The following is a 15478-nucleotide window of genomic DNA, read 5'->3' as shown; positions in this document are numbered from 1 at the left end:
TACACGTTTCTACATGTTAATTTGTGATTGTTTTCAATGAAAAATCAATAAAAAGGAGCTGAGGTCCTTGTTTGGTATAATCCGCCAAACAAGTACTACTCTACTTTGTAGGCCTGTTGAGATATGGTTTACATAATACTGCAGGTAAAGATGTAGTGATAGCATTTTCTCCTTCCTATATCTAAACGTTTTTTCCCAGGGGCCACAAAAATCACAATAAGAAAGTAGAGCCCGACCGATTTATCAGTGGGCTGATATCATCGGCCAATATTAGGCATTTTCCAAACTATTGGTATCTGCATTTGTAATGGCCGATAAATGAATAGACGAAACGAAACACCCTCCAACTATGTGTTGGTGTCCACCAGAGGGCACTCTACAACAGGTCGGGTCTATACCACCTGATTGACGTACAGGACAACCAGTCTGAGATCTCTTCTTGTATGGGTCACATGTCACAGGTTACGGGTCATGGGTCATCATGCATGTGCAAAAGCGCAAGCTAATGCAAAACACAAGCGAGCTAAAAGTCCTGGTGGGCGGCTTCAATTGATATCAACAAAAGAACGGATATAAAAAAAAAGTGCATTTGTCTGATTTGTCTAACTTCCGTCACTATTCTGAAGAAGGGGAATGTTGAGAGGCACTTTCAAATTGTTTGTAAAACGTATGACAGTCAGTGCGTTTACATGCACAGCTTAGTCAGATTACAGCCAAAGACTATGCCACTCAATCAGACAACTGCAATTATCAGAGTATACATGCCAGTGAGAAAATCGGATCACTGGGCCAGTGCATGTCATACCCCGGTACGCTAGGTGGCGCTGTACCCATTTCAACTAGTGGTAACAGAAACACCTCCGGCTGACCTCTTTAAGTCACCAGCTGCCTCGGCATTCAAGATAGACGGCGTAATCTGGGTGCTTTAATTCGACTATGAGAAATCTGATCTGGTCCGATTTTAGTTAGACCAAGGTGTATACATGCATCTTAAGGATCCGATCATAGTCAGACTAACCATGTAATTCGGTTTTCTTAACCCTCTGGAGTCGATTCACATGCCGGCACATCGAAATCACATGACCAATTTAAGATGACGCAGCAGTGAGACGGAGCCTCTGTGAGTCTCGGCTCTGACTTTATGGGTTTGAGCAGCCTTCAAACTATATATAAGTTTTTAAATCGTGTTGATAGGCCAAGTAAAACCGGATTTACCATATATTATGTACGGCACGTTTTTTCGCTGATGTCACAGTCACGTTTGCTGTGCATTTGGTGCAGGGAGAGACAGTAAAATTGGGCTTTCCTCACGAAAGTGTCCATAAACAGGAAGTGTTTGAAAGCAAAAGCATCATTTTCCTATTGGTGGAAAAAGGAACCACACCAGCCAATTACAAAATCACATGACAAGTCACGTGATTTGGTTGCTGAGGGACAGGTGGGAGTGACGGGGCGGAAAAGTGAAAGCAGCAGGGCCGGTCACAGAGGCAGCAATAGAGAAAGCGAGTTTTGAGAGTTGAGAGATTTGTGACATCTAGCGTGTTTGGAGTGTATAATTAGTGTGTTATATAGTGTTTAGTGTAGTGTGTTTAGTGTAGTTGTTTTTTGTTTAATGAGTCAAAACAAGGAGGAGCTCAGGCAGACCAGAGTCTGAGGCATTGCTTGCATTTAAATGTAAATAGCTGCAACTTTTTCCTACTCGAATTTCATGTTTTTTTGTGATTTTAGGTCCATATTGTTAATATAATATGTCAAAATGAATAAATAACTGTACAGTCACACATGTGAGGTTGTGCTGAAAAAAATGACACCAAACAAGGCAAGGTAAATAGTTTAAGGTGAAATATAACAGTAAAATCAAAAATACTCAAAAACGGCCAATTATACCCCCGACCCCAGAGGGTGAAGTGTCATGTAAACGCACTGACTGACTTCCCCCCAAAGAGCGAGCTGAGAAAGACAAAGGTGAGGGAACTGAAATCAAAGTCAATCGGACAGCTGTCGTTTTCCACACAGTGGAAGTCACAAGCAAAGGCTGACACCGAAGCATTGCTACAGGTGAGTCACTCTATCTTGCGAGAGGATGCTGGCGTGAATATCGCCACTTCTCAATCCGTTACAAAACTGTTTTTTTCTGTTGGAAAAAGGAAGCCAAGTTGTCCCCTACAAGCTCTGGGGCTGTGCTACTAATTTTGAAGGCTGCCCACCTGAACAACTGGCTCCGTGAACTCACTCTTCTCCACTGATTAGCTGTTAACCCCGCTGATAAGCTGTTAGCCTCGTCGATCAGCTGTTCCCCTAGAAACGCTAACTGTCAAACTGAGGTACTCAATACTCTGTGGGCTGTCCATCATTATTACATTGGTCCTCTCTCCACCATAGCCTCAGCGTTATCAAGAAGTACAGTTACACAGCGCTGTGAGGTAATGGCCAAGGATTTGACACAGCAGCTTCGGAGAGACATCGCAGACTACGAGTATTTCTCACTGCAGTTAGACAAGTCGACAGACACCAACGATACAGCCCAGTTGCGCATTTTTCTTCAGATGGTGTTTACAGATATGACTGCAAAAGTGGAGCTATTAACATTACTGCTCATGAAGGAACGCATGCGGGGAGAGGACATTTTTCAGGCATTCAAAAACTGTGCAGAAAACCACCAGCACCCAGTGTGGAAACTGTGTGCAGTACTGGTGGCTGTTTGTCACCTATGTGCATTACTGCTGTCAGTTTTTATGTGCAATACCAACCAAGGGTTACATTACTCTCTCAATATCAGCTATGCATTGTGTTATATAAAGTATACTCAGTGTGTGTATAAATAAACAGATGTTTAGTATTTGTTATATACGTAGATCATTCTGGTCATTTTGAAAGTAGTGTGCAAGCTAAAAAAAAGTGGGCACCCCTGCTCTACAACATCCCTGATGGTAACACTCGTGTTTAGAATGCCACAAACCCTGTAATATATTTTGATGTTCCTCTGTTCTGTTATGACAATAAAACAAACAAGTATATTTTAAACTGCATTATTTTATATATATATATATATATATATATATATATATATATATATATATATATATATATATATATATATATATATATATATATATTTGTTTTGTTACGTGTTTCTGGATTTTTTTTTTTTAAATATCAGCCAATACATCGGAATATCGGATTTTTTAATCACCAAATATTTATCAGTATCGGTATCCCGCTTAAAAATCCTTTATCAGTCAGGCTCTACAAGCAAGTCCAAAGAGCTCAGTACTCCCGACTGTTTTGATAACGTGGACGAACAAAAAAATCTTCTGGAGGGGAGTTTTGTGGTCAGGTGAACATTTAGATTTAACATTAAGACTTAGATGTAATATTCAGATTTGACATTTAGATTTAGATGTAATATTTAGATTTAACACTTAGATTTGGATGCTAGTGCTATATTATAGGCATATGGATGTGTTTCAGTTTGTAGAAGACACTTGTGAGCTCTGAGTTTCATGGTCATCCTTAACGACTCTGGAAGGACACTCCGACACAGAGCTTAAAAGCCTACAACACTCCTCCAGTTAGTTAGAACTGATAAAGCCTCTTGGATGAGAGTTGAATTGTCTTCAAGAAATTGAAACACATCCAGTTGCCTACGACTGCACTTTGAATTTCAGCATTCTGAAATTGGAACAACACTAACTGCAAACATCATTATTGGTTCAATAATGGCTGATGTATGATCCATTCAATGCAGTTCTGACTTGGTAAGATTGATGTTGTCAGTTTGACATGTTAACATTTTACTGTTCCTACCAAAAGTCTTGTCCTCTCCAGTCTTGGGATCTCCTCCGGGGTCAAGCTCTGCCTCCCCTAGGTCACTGGGACTGTCCTCTCTGCCTGGAGTCTCTCCCCTCTCCTCCTCAGCACAGCACAGACCCAAACCAAACTCTGCAACCTCCTCCTGATAACACAAACCCAAGTGACTAAATAACAGATTCAATAAGCTCTTAACAGGGCAGGGATTCAGTGCGATGCTACAGGATTCTGCAGGGAAATGTTACTCACTGCATACCTCTATCTTACTTTTGCCACCCTCAATTTGCCAATAGGTCTGAGGTTTCAGGCAGATGACTTTTGTAAACTCTGTGCTGCTGTAGGGATGGGTATCTCACCTCAGTACTTTTCTGGTAAAGATGTATGAATAGCAGGATTGAAAACTGGTAACTACAGAAATTTCTGTCAGTCAAAACAAGTCAAAACTCTTGTGTAATAATAAGCATACCAGGAACATTTAGCTTTTCATTGTATGCATACAAAAATAGTTTATAATGATGAGTGTAAACTTCTGTTCAAAGCACAGAGTATCAACAACTGAGAAGTACTAAAATGTCTGGTCAGATTTGTTATCAAACAATTCCTGACTTAACCAGCAAAATTCTTACATCTGAATGTGTTTAGAGAACATTTAACATATTGAGCATGCTTGCTTGCTTTTATTTAATGAAAAAATGAAGAACAGCAGAGAACATCAACAAAACATGTTGATAGTGTTTACCTGTCCTGGACTGTCCAGGTTTGGAGGAGAATAACTACCTCCCACTATTCTTCTGGTGGCCACATCAATCTCACAAACTTCCGTTGTCTCCATTAGTCCTGATCACAAGCTAGAAATTCACAGTAAACCAACATTGTTAGAAAACATAAGTGAGATTGTACCATGACAATTCAGAATTAAATTTTCTTATCCTCTCCCTCACTTACTCTGCCTCCTCTGTACTTGTGTATTCCAAGCAGATCTTCAACACTTAGTGCGAAGACCGAAAGAGACAGTGTAGCCAGTGATCAGTAAAATGACAACTGGGCAAACAATCTTCACATATCAGATTGGATTTGGGTTTCAGTCAGTCAGTAATCTAATTTGAGACTGTATTTCAAAAACTTGCCTTGAAGGTGCTATTTGAATTTTGAAGGTAGCTTCAAAAGTACAGGAGGGAGCATATCACCAGTGCACCTTGTTGCTTTATTAGCTACGCTTGGCTGTAACTAGCTACCTTTGGCTAATTAGCTCATGGCTCAATTAGCTCAAGACCCAGTCACACAAGAGTTTGCCTGGATCAAGACATTGGGATCACAAGGGAATCACCACAGACAACAGGGTTAAACTAAAACTGGTTTAGCAGTCTGAGAGTGAACACAGCTGAACACCTTACTGAGACTGAACACAGCCTCTGAGGCCTTGTCCACACAAGACCAGGTTATTTTGCAACCAAGGATTTGTTAAATAAAATTCTGTGTCCACACGAGTGGTGTAATAAAAATTACAGAGAATAACTATGTACACACGCAACCGTAAAATCCGCCACCAAATGATGCAATATATGTGTAATACATATGCCACAGCAATAGGTGGTGATGTAAGGTAAAATGGGAAGGCTGTTTTAACCAATAAACTTTTCATTATTTTCTAAATTATCCCAACAGGCAGAGGTCCGACTTAGCCTCGTCCAGAACTTCCACTGACACCGGAAAGGTCTCTGCTGTCTCCTTGAGAAAGTTGTAGTTGGGGTCGCTAGCAAGAGGAGCAGTCTCCTTCGTTGCTCATCTAGGCGCCACCGTTGTTGCATTAGGTTGAGCAGCTGGACATGACAGCCGAACACAGCTGACAGCAAGCCAATAAACAACAACAACTTTGTCAGGTTCATTTTAGCCTATCAAGCAAACGTTTACTCTAGCTAGATAACAACCTCTAACCAGGAACATAACTTCACGGTTGCAAAATTGCATGGGCTGGTGTGGACAGGCTCTGAGACTGACGAGGTCATTTGAAGATGCCGACACAATACAGAGATGAATTACAGCAAGAAGAATCACACACATATACACACACACACTCATATACACACACACACACACAACAGCAGGGCTGAAGTTACATTAGATTCCTATTACAGGAAGCCATTTCAACATTATCAAATATGAAACCCCTCCAAAAGCTTGCCCAGCCCATTTAAGTCATTTGTGGCTATTGTCATTTGACTATACCCCATTGAGATAATTAAGACTTAACCAAGCGGCAAAAGTCAACCAGTGTGTACAGCTGCGACAGGACCAAGCTTGTCAGGCTTCTCAGGCCCACAAACACGTTTACTTTTTAATCCTTGCAGGTGCATTAATGTAAGCAAGATAGTTAACTGTTAATTTAGCACTCTCGCATCCACAATCACATGAAATGATTTCAACGGCTCAAAGATCGCACCTTTAACACCAGGCTATAGCTAACTTACATAACCTTATGAGATAGGGGTTTAACAAAAGACAGGTAACCATTACAAGTTGATGGCAGTTAAGCTAGCTCAGCTTGTCGGATTTTTACAGTCTATGATGCAAGATGACAAAAGGACCAATGTTAACCTTTTAAATCACTAACGTTACTGTAACTCATCCTGTCAAAAACTGGTGTAACGTCATGTCAGTGTTGCCGTTGACTGTGGTACTACGCCATGTGATTGTATTGAACGCTGCATTTATTGTGGACTCTTTCGAGTCGAAGAAACACAATCCCCAACAGGTCTTGCATTATCAGAGCTACCTTCACAGCAGATGCATTACCATCGACTGACAAACACGCAAAGCATGTAACTTGGCAGCTATAACGTTAGCCGTCATGTTATTTACTGAATATGAAGAATGCTTTAGGACAAACGAACCGAAAGAAAGCGTTCATGTAACCTATATCCTCTGAAATAGCTACGCCGGCGTACGTCTGACCTCCACTGACGGACTTTTCTGTTGACCTTTGTTAGCAATAATTTAAGTTGTCTACCTTTACTCAACTCCAGATAGATGAAAATACGCAGAATTCCGCGCCAACTTAAATATAATGCCTTAGCCGAATCGAAAAACGCGTACATATTCATTTTAAAAGCTTGAAAGGAAGTGTATCAGCAATGTGGTACTGCATATTAATGAGAAAACCGTAAACCTCCTACATTTTACAGGGAGTGTGGTATGACGTCCCATCGGCACAGGACAGAACGGCGCGTACGGTTTCTGTTCGTGTTAGCTAACGTTAGCTAACGTTACATAGCCAAACGCAAAGGCATATTAGTATTTATCCCTCTAACTGTTGACTTCCGTTAACATATGCCGTGCATCTATTCTGTCAGGTGTTTGGGTTGTAAAGAACGCAGCTGGTTGTGGTTAAGCTTTCTCAGGTCAGCTAACATTGGTTTGCTATTGTTAGCCATGCTAATCCTGTGCTAACAGCTAGTCGGCGGCTAGCCCTGCTGACTAACACTACAAGTCAACTTTACTTCGGCAAATACTAAATGTTTAATAGTGAATGTAAAAGCTGCACGCCTAAGTTTATAGTGGTACGTGATACTCTGCTTTGAAATGATATAAAATCAGCACTATACAATACCAACACAGCAGATGTGTTTTTCATATAGCTGAAGCGTTTACCTGTGTGTTTTCACTGTAGATGCAAGCTGGGCACAGTTGTAAAGCGAGCTTCAAGTGTCCGATAACAAGTAAAACGTCCGGTTAAATATTTTCAAAATAAAACTGTTGCCCAAGTTAAAAAAGAGAGGGAGAGAGAGAGACATCCAGAACATTGTATTCCAACCATTTTCATGTCATTGTTAACAATAGTGTGTCTGTATTCGTGTTAATCAGGCAACAGAAGAGGTGCAATTTTGGCAACTCTTTCTACTCTGTTTTTAATTGAAAGATTTACCCTTCACCATTGACTTGGAAGCATTCTCTTCTTTCCTATTATTATTATAATTTATTTTTGGTTTGTTTTTGTGTTTCTTTGTTATTAGTGTCACCTGTCTCATCTTGTGCCATGTTGTATATGTACGTTCACTTGTACTACATCTAAAAGATATATAGATTAAATAAATAAATAAATAAATAAATAAATAAATAAATAAAATTACAAAATAATTTGTATAATGTTAATACATTTAACAGCAAATGTAATCATACCAACTCCACCATACCCATATCAACAAACAAACAGGAAGAGACTTGATAAACTTACCTATTTCTGAGTAGTCTGCTGGGGCAGCATCATCTTGGCAGCAGGCAGGAGGAGACTTGATAAACTTATCAAGAAGGCTACCTCCATCCTGGGATGCCCTCCCAGTGCAGGTGGTGGGAGAGAGCAGGATGATGGACAAGCTGTGATCGCTGCTGGTGAAGGAGTCCAACCCCCTGCAGCTCACTATCACAGCAGTGGGCAGCTCCTTCAGTGATAGACTGATACACCTGTGTGTGAAGGGGAAGTTTCACAGTCCTTTCTTCCTGCTGCTGTCAGAATCTGCAAACAGCACTGCACCCTGCTCTGTGCAATAAAAACTCCATACATAAGCCACTAGGCAATTTACATAACCATTTTCATTATTTATCAATAACAATACACTGCCACAATACACTATTAATTACACTGTTTATATTTGTACATATATACGTGTTTATTTCTATTTCTTAGCTTTTTATCAAATAGTTTATTTTTTATTATTATTATTGTCTACTGTGAAATTGAACTGTCCTCTGGTTGCCATGACACACCAGTTTCCCCGTTTGTGGGACTAATGAAGGAACTCTGATTCTGATCCTGATCATATGTAATTGTAGCCCTCCTCTGCACCTGCTAACTTGACTTTCCCATGCCTTTTATTTGAACCCTCATGATTGTGGTAGTAATGTGACTAACCCGCAGCAGTTAAAAGTGAAAAGCGGAAATCTCTGAGCTCAGCCCTTCTTTTCTCACAAAGTCAGAGAGGGAGGAAAACCACAGTCACCTAGTAATCCCAGAGAATCCCAACCACATCCACAGTAACTACTTACTTACTTACAGGAATTATTTAATTACTCCAAATACAATAGCCACAGACAGTATGCTCAGAATAAGAAACTAATTTTAGAAAGCAAAGGCACGTACTCACATATGGTCCAACAGGCAATTAGACAATTATTGATCCCACAAAGGGAAATTTAAGTCTCAGAGTTTTATTGGTTGGCTGCATCGCTGCATAAGCTCTTGCAGTGTGTATGAAATGGGGGCTCTTACCTTTTAATATTTTACTGATTTAATGTTTTGTTTCTTGATTGCTTCCTATTTTTTGTATTTTAAATGCAATTTTTAATTTATTTTAATAGAATTTTTATACCCCATTAAAATAGTTTGAGTTGCCTTGTGTGCTGTAAGAAATAAACTTGCCTTGCATTTCCTTAATGTACAACATTTTCTATTGGCTCCATGTATGAACCCTAACCCCTAACCCTAACCCACAGTATAATGGACATCATTAAGTCTTTCTTACAAGTCTTCCCTGTTTCTTCAAGTGACATTATTAACACAGCTTTGTAGAGAACTCAAGAAATTAGAACTCTCCCTAGTCAGTTGAAATTGAGCACCATGATATACTAAAGTATTTTACTAAGCCATGAAGTTGCTCCCTGTAAGAGTTTGTTTCACATTTAAAATGCCAAAGGCAGTGAGGGCCTGCTATATGGGTTTTGGTACAACTTTTGCACCATGCAGTTTAGAAGTAGATTTATTACCAGTTTATATTCAGACTTTCACCACCCCAAGGAGCCTTTTGTTTTGTTTTTTGCCCTTTTCAGTTTGTTTGTTGGTCAGTTGGAATGTCAGCAGGCTTAACTTGATGCAGATCCACATATTAATCTGGACCAAGTGGATTTGAATATGTTTTATTTGATATTAGATGAGAGTAAATTGAATTAAAGAGAACTAGAGGGCCTTGGTGGATAAATGCACTCTATTTGGTGCCATTCTAGATGACAATAAACTAACACAATCCACAAGCAAATAATGGACATTCTTTTCATTCTGGCGTGGAGTACAAAGTCACTGACACATCCCATATGAGTCCAAGCCAAAAAAAAAATCTATGCTCTACAACAGTAATCTGTGAGGAGAATTCAATTCATCGCAAAAGCCGAGGACCATGGTGTTGGCCTCTGCAATGAAGTGAATTCTCCTCACAGATAACTGTAATTTTTTTGTATTGTGCACATTTAGAAGTGATTATTTGTTTTAAACTTTACATGCAACACAATTAGTCTGCACACTATGTTTCTTTTTCAGCTGATACGATAACGAATGACTACCTGCTTCTCAAGGCATTTTTGTATAAAAAAAAAAATTCTAAGCTGTATTTTATCTGTATGTAGTGAGCAAAGAGGTATGAGGTGATATTCCATATTGTTTTGCTTCTTTTGATCCATGTCTATTATTGGATTGCAAACAGCAAACTGCAAACACCTCTGTTGGGTCTCCAGCCATCAGAGGTGGCTTAATGGTTTACCTCTCCACTGCCTTCATCCAGTGATGAACTCTGATAATCACAGCCAGTCTTGCAGTTTCTATGAAGTCTGGGTACAGGTCTTAAAGGTCCCATACTATGAAAAACTCACCTTTTCTGGGATCTGGTGTTATTTTGGGTCTATGGTGCTGCCACACTCATATAAATGTTGAAAAAAAAAGGAAAAAAAGACCATCTGTGCATTTCTGAGTGAGACACAGATTTCTCACAGTGTATCCCTGCAGTTTCCAGATGAGCAAGTCATATTTGGCATCGGTTTCCAACGTCACTGACTGATCATTTGAATATCCCCACTACCCTGTCCCATCACAGCATACATACAGTGTCTTCACCCACCAGGTACAGCATTACCTTCTCAGAGATCTGCAATTATGTTATCGAAAGCAGCATGCCGCAACCCAGATAGCAAAAGACATTAATTCAATGTTGGATTTTGGTCAGACTGGTTATTTTTGTTTGAGGTTGAAAAATATATGTTGATGCAATGTTTAATCACAGTTAACATTTCAACATTTGAAAAACTGTTGTTGGATCAGTGTAGTACAGATGATGAATTTTCAATGTTGAAATGCTCTACAATTAATCAACAAAAGCCACATTCACACTGGCTTTTGGGTGTGGCTTTAGTACACCAATTCCACCTTCATCTCAGTGTGAATCTATCGGAGGCAGTGAGGGGTGAAATTTCACTCTGGCCCTGATCCACCTATGGAGGTAGTATCGGGGCTGTATTATTGGAGAACCGAACCAGTGTGAACGCTGTGGCTGCAGGTTTTTGTTCCAACCAGTCAAGAGCACACAGTTTGAACAATCAAGTTTCTGAAGACTGAGATAAGTTGATTAAATGGTTCAGGTCTGGTGTGCTGCTGCTTGGTTGAAGAGAAAACCTGCAGCCACACCAGCCCTTTATAGAATAGTTTGGACATGCCTGCTTTAAAGCTACTGTGCTCTTATGTTCAGTTCATATTGAACTGGGGTCCTATTTGTAATGTTTGTGTCCCCTGGATTTTCAGGGCAAATAGATAATTCTCCACCTAAGCCAGGCAGGAAACCTGATGAAAGATGAAAAGGTGTGTGCTAAAAAAAAAAAGTACAAAAGCGTAATTGCTTTTGAATATATAATAAATAACTTATTGAATAATGGTCTGTTTTGTTAGGGGGGTTTTGTTCATGAACATGCAGTAAAGCAGCTGTTCTCAACCTTGGTTTCTTAAAAAGAATTAAAATAATCTAATGGGGCTTTTAATGAGGCATATTAAAACATACAAAATTTAACTGCCACTAATATTATTCATGTAATCATTTAATGATTTGTTATATATTTTATTTTTGTTCTGTTCATTTTCATGGATAATAATTTTAGAATGAGTAAGAACTTGTTTTCAACCTGAGTTGCAAGTAGAACGAATTTGATCACGATACGTCACTCAGGAAGAAAAGAGTGAACAAGAAGGTTATAAAGCAGGAGAAGTGTGCAAGCCTCCAAAAATAAGTTTTAACCTTAAGTTTGCAGAGGTATTTACTGCTCAAAATATTTCTGAAGTATACTCGTTCCCTCTCGGTTGTGTGCAGCCAGCGAGGTACGTTTATTTCTGTCATGTTGTATCGTGCATATGTGGTTATATTCTGTATTTCTGTCACACACAAATTTTGTCTTAAAATGATACACTTTGCATTTAACAGTTCGACGAAGGAAGGTTTATGATGAAGGAGTGGAATAAAGTCATCTGTTACTGAAGTATCGTTGTCCCATGTATTTCCTTGAGGGAGTGACACAAAGAAAGGTTGAAAAGTGTTGAAATGCCCCTTTAAAAATAACCCTGTTTCAATGTATAATGCAATGCATGTATATAGATGAATTAATGTTGATTTAATTCTACATTCTTTCAATGTCGATCATATCATAGAATAAAGGTTGATTCATTGTCAGAATTGATTGGCCATTTCATGTTATGTCAATGTTGATCAAATCATAGTTGAATCAAGGTTGATTCATTGTCAGAACTGATTGGACATTCAACATTATTTCAATGTTGATCATAGCGAGAACTTTCAATGTTTATTTCAATATCTGACATCAATGTTGATTACAAGCTTCAGCCTGACAATATCTCAATGTTGATACAATCAAATTTTGCTATCTGGGAAATGTGTTAAATGGAGCAATGTTCACTGTAAAGTAAATCTGGGTATAAAAACCACACCTGTACTAACCCTAACCCTTATGCTCATTGTAAGACGCTCATTTGGAAAATGTTATATTTTTTCAGGTCTTACACTCACTTTTCGTTCACTTTTGTTCCAGCATGTTGTATAGTCATAAAAAAAATTCAAATATCACACAGCACTTCTGGGGCCATGTAAGTTAGTTTAAGGTACATTTATTTGTCATTCTACAACAGGGTTGTAAGCTGTACTCCCTTCCACAAGAAAAAATATTTCTGTAGTAGACAGGGGAAGATGAGTCCAGGAATCTCACAGCATGGGGAGTGAGTCTGCTCTGTAGTCTGGTGGCACAGCGGCAGCTACTTCTGTATCTTTTGTCAGATGGCAGCAGGATGAACAGACTGTGTCTGGGTGGGTGTTGTCTTTTCATAGCTTTGGACTCTGTGCAGACATCTCACTTCACTGATGTCACTGATGCTCTGTAGATGGTGTCAGTGATGTTCTGGTGGTTTTAAAGGTAAACTCACTGTTGCTAAGTGTGCATGGGCTGTTTTATTATGGAGAATACAGAAAATATGGTGAAAATTTAAAAAATAATCAGATGCAGAACAGTTTACACTCAAAATTTAAGGGTAAGTTCAGCCAAAAATGAAAATTCAGTAACCATCTACTCACTGCCATGCAGATGGAATGTTGAATGAGGTTTAGTAGTCTACAAACAGTATTGTTTGCAGATACATGCAGTATCCTTGGAAACAACCGTAGCTGGGGATTTAAAAACAACAACTAAATCATGAAATGGCTCCATGCAGCTTGTACAGTATAATCTAAGAATCCAAAATCCCAAACTGAAACTTAGAAAGATGAAATTTTCACCCTGTTTTAGATGAAATCCTCACTGGAGGTGCTAAGCCAAAAGGGTCAGCGTGCAACCTGTATGAACTGGGTTTCAGGGGTATTAATTTGTGTGGCCTGTCCACATCCAGGTCCCCATGGAGGAGTGGCGGTTGTGTGGCTTGGCTTGGTGATGCCTTAGGCTGCACAGTCATCCTACTGGAGCCACATTCCTCAAATATATTTTGAATAATTTACTTGTATCAGATGTTCAGTGAATTCTGTAAATCTGTAATTTTGTTGTACTGTGGCATCTATTACATGCCTGTCTGTTCTCGGAGAGGGATTGCTCCTCTGTTAATCTCCCTGAGGTTTCTTCCATCTTTTACCCCTGCTAAAAGATTTTCTTTGTTTCATCATTGAAAGTTTCCCTCACTCAAACTAAGGATGTAAGAACAGAGGATGTTGTTCACTTTACAGATTGTAGAGCCCACTGAGGCAATGAGACTGTGATTTTGGATGATTTAAATATATTCGATTAGATATGATTTATAAATAACATCTTTACAAATCAATTCATTTTGACATTTTAAAACAAAACTTTACCTGACTTTCCATCAGCATGGGGGATCACTTTAAAGGATCACACAGGAACTGCTTCCAATGGGGTCTGCCTGGTCTAAATAATCAGTCAATTAAAGGAAAACTTTGGTCAATTTAAACATGCAGCTTCATTGCTCAAGCTACCCTTGACTTGCCAGTGCTGAAGACGTGAACACATTTGGTCCAACCATTACAGGGCTCTGTGAACGGAGCGTTAGCATTGACAGCTAACAGCATAGGGTCAGAACTTTACACTGTGTTTTAAGCTTCTTAACATGCTCCACATCTCACCCCAAAAGTCATGCAACATCAGCAGACACCTTACAACACTGCACTGTAGCGTGTATGACTCAAAATGAATAAAAAAGTAGTTAAAACAGTGTGTTTGTGCAAGTAGCCACATACTGGTATGTTGACATCCGTTTCCTCTGGTAGCTAGTCCGAACTAGTCAATCCGTTGAGCGTGTGCTCAACAGGCTCATGGCTCATGACAGGCTGTAATATGGACATGTACATTTTGAACAGAAAAATGAAAATGCTGGAATACATTTCTGTCTCCGCCAGCGAGGGATTAAGCACACGCTCGACGGATTGACTAGTTTGGTCTAGCTACCGGAAGACACACATTTCAACAAACTGGTATGTATGTCCTTGCACAAACACACTGTTTTAACTACTTTTTAATTCATTTTGAGTCATACACGCTACAGTGCTGTGTTGAAAGGTGGCTGTTGATGTTGCATAACTTTTGGAGATGTGGAGCATGTTAAGAAGCTTAAAACACAGTGTAAAGTTTGACCCAATGCTGGTAGCTGTCAATGCTAACTCTCCATTCACGGAGCCCTGTAATGGTTGGACCAAATGTCTTCGGTGCTGGCAAGCCAAGGGTAGCTTAAGCAATGAAGCTGCATGATTAAATCGACCGAAGTTCTCCTTTAACAGAAAACGAATCTGCAACTATCTATAATAAACCTACGTGTGTAAACCGTGTTTCAAGCATAAGAATGAAAAATATGACCAAGTTCCATCTTCTCAGATTTGCTATTTTCCCTCACTGTTCTAACACCATAAACTGAAGATCACTGACTTTTAGAATGTCTGACATTCATCAGACATTTGAAGATGGTAACCTGGACTTGAGGAAACTATGATGGAGGTACTTTATACTATAATGAAATTGTCAATGAATAGTGTCGAATGGAATTAAAATACTTTCAATTCTTTGTAATTGGGTTCACGGCTTACAGCTCACTCATTTCATTTCAAATGAATAATAATCATTACAGAAAATGGGAATTTCTGTTATTCGCACATGCTTTTGATGACAAATAAACGCTTCTGTGTGTTTTTTCTTCTGATTAAAGATATTTCTTTGCTATAGTGACTGGAGCTCTCCTCCCGGTGCCGTAATAGTTTCAAGTGGGAGGTTTTTACCCGAGCCAACCAATAAGCACACAGCTCTGTGTTGGGAACAGAATGTCATTGGCTCAAGGCAGTAGGTTGTTGTCATATCGATAGTCGGA

The 15478-nt window shown here is 39.3% G+C and overlaps 1 protein-coding gene across 6 annotated transcripts in view; it reads right to left on the bottom strand.

The window, feature by feature from the left end:
- txlng (taxilin gamma) overlaps nt 1-7607 on the bottom strand; it is a 37026-nt gene extending 29419 nt beyond the window's left edge. The window contains exons 1-4 of one of the 6 annotated variants that reach the window (XM_037094637.1): nt 6984-7449; nt 4756-4798; nt 4550-4658; nt 3808-3955 (exon numbers count right to left, since the gene is read on the bottom strand). In XM_037094637.1, coding sequence (XP_036950532.1) covers nt 3808-3955; nt 4550-4642 — 241 coding nt within the window. In that variant the 5' untranslated portion in view covers nt 4643-4658; nt 4756-4798; nt 6984-7449. The other 5 variants (XM_037094635.1, XM_037094640.1, XM_037094638.1 and 2 more) reach the window with 5 other exon arrangements.
- Between the last annotated feature and the right edge of the window lie 7871 nt (nt 7608-15478).

Source organism: Acanthopagrus latus, chromosome 4, assembly GCF_904848185.1.
Source record: "Acanthopagrus latus isolate v.2019 chromosome 4, fAcaLat1.1, whole genome shotgun sequence".
In the NCBI taxonomy this organism is placed as follows: Eukaryota; Metazoa; Chordata; class Actinopteri; order Spariformes; family Sparidae; genus Acanthopagrus; species Acanthopagrus latus.
The sequence above is the reverse complement of the archived record's forward strand: the minus strand, read 5'-3'. Positions and strand labels throughout refer to the sequence as shown.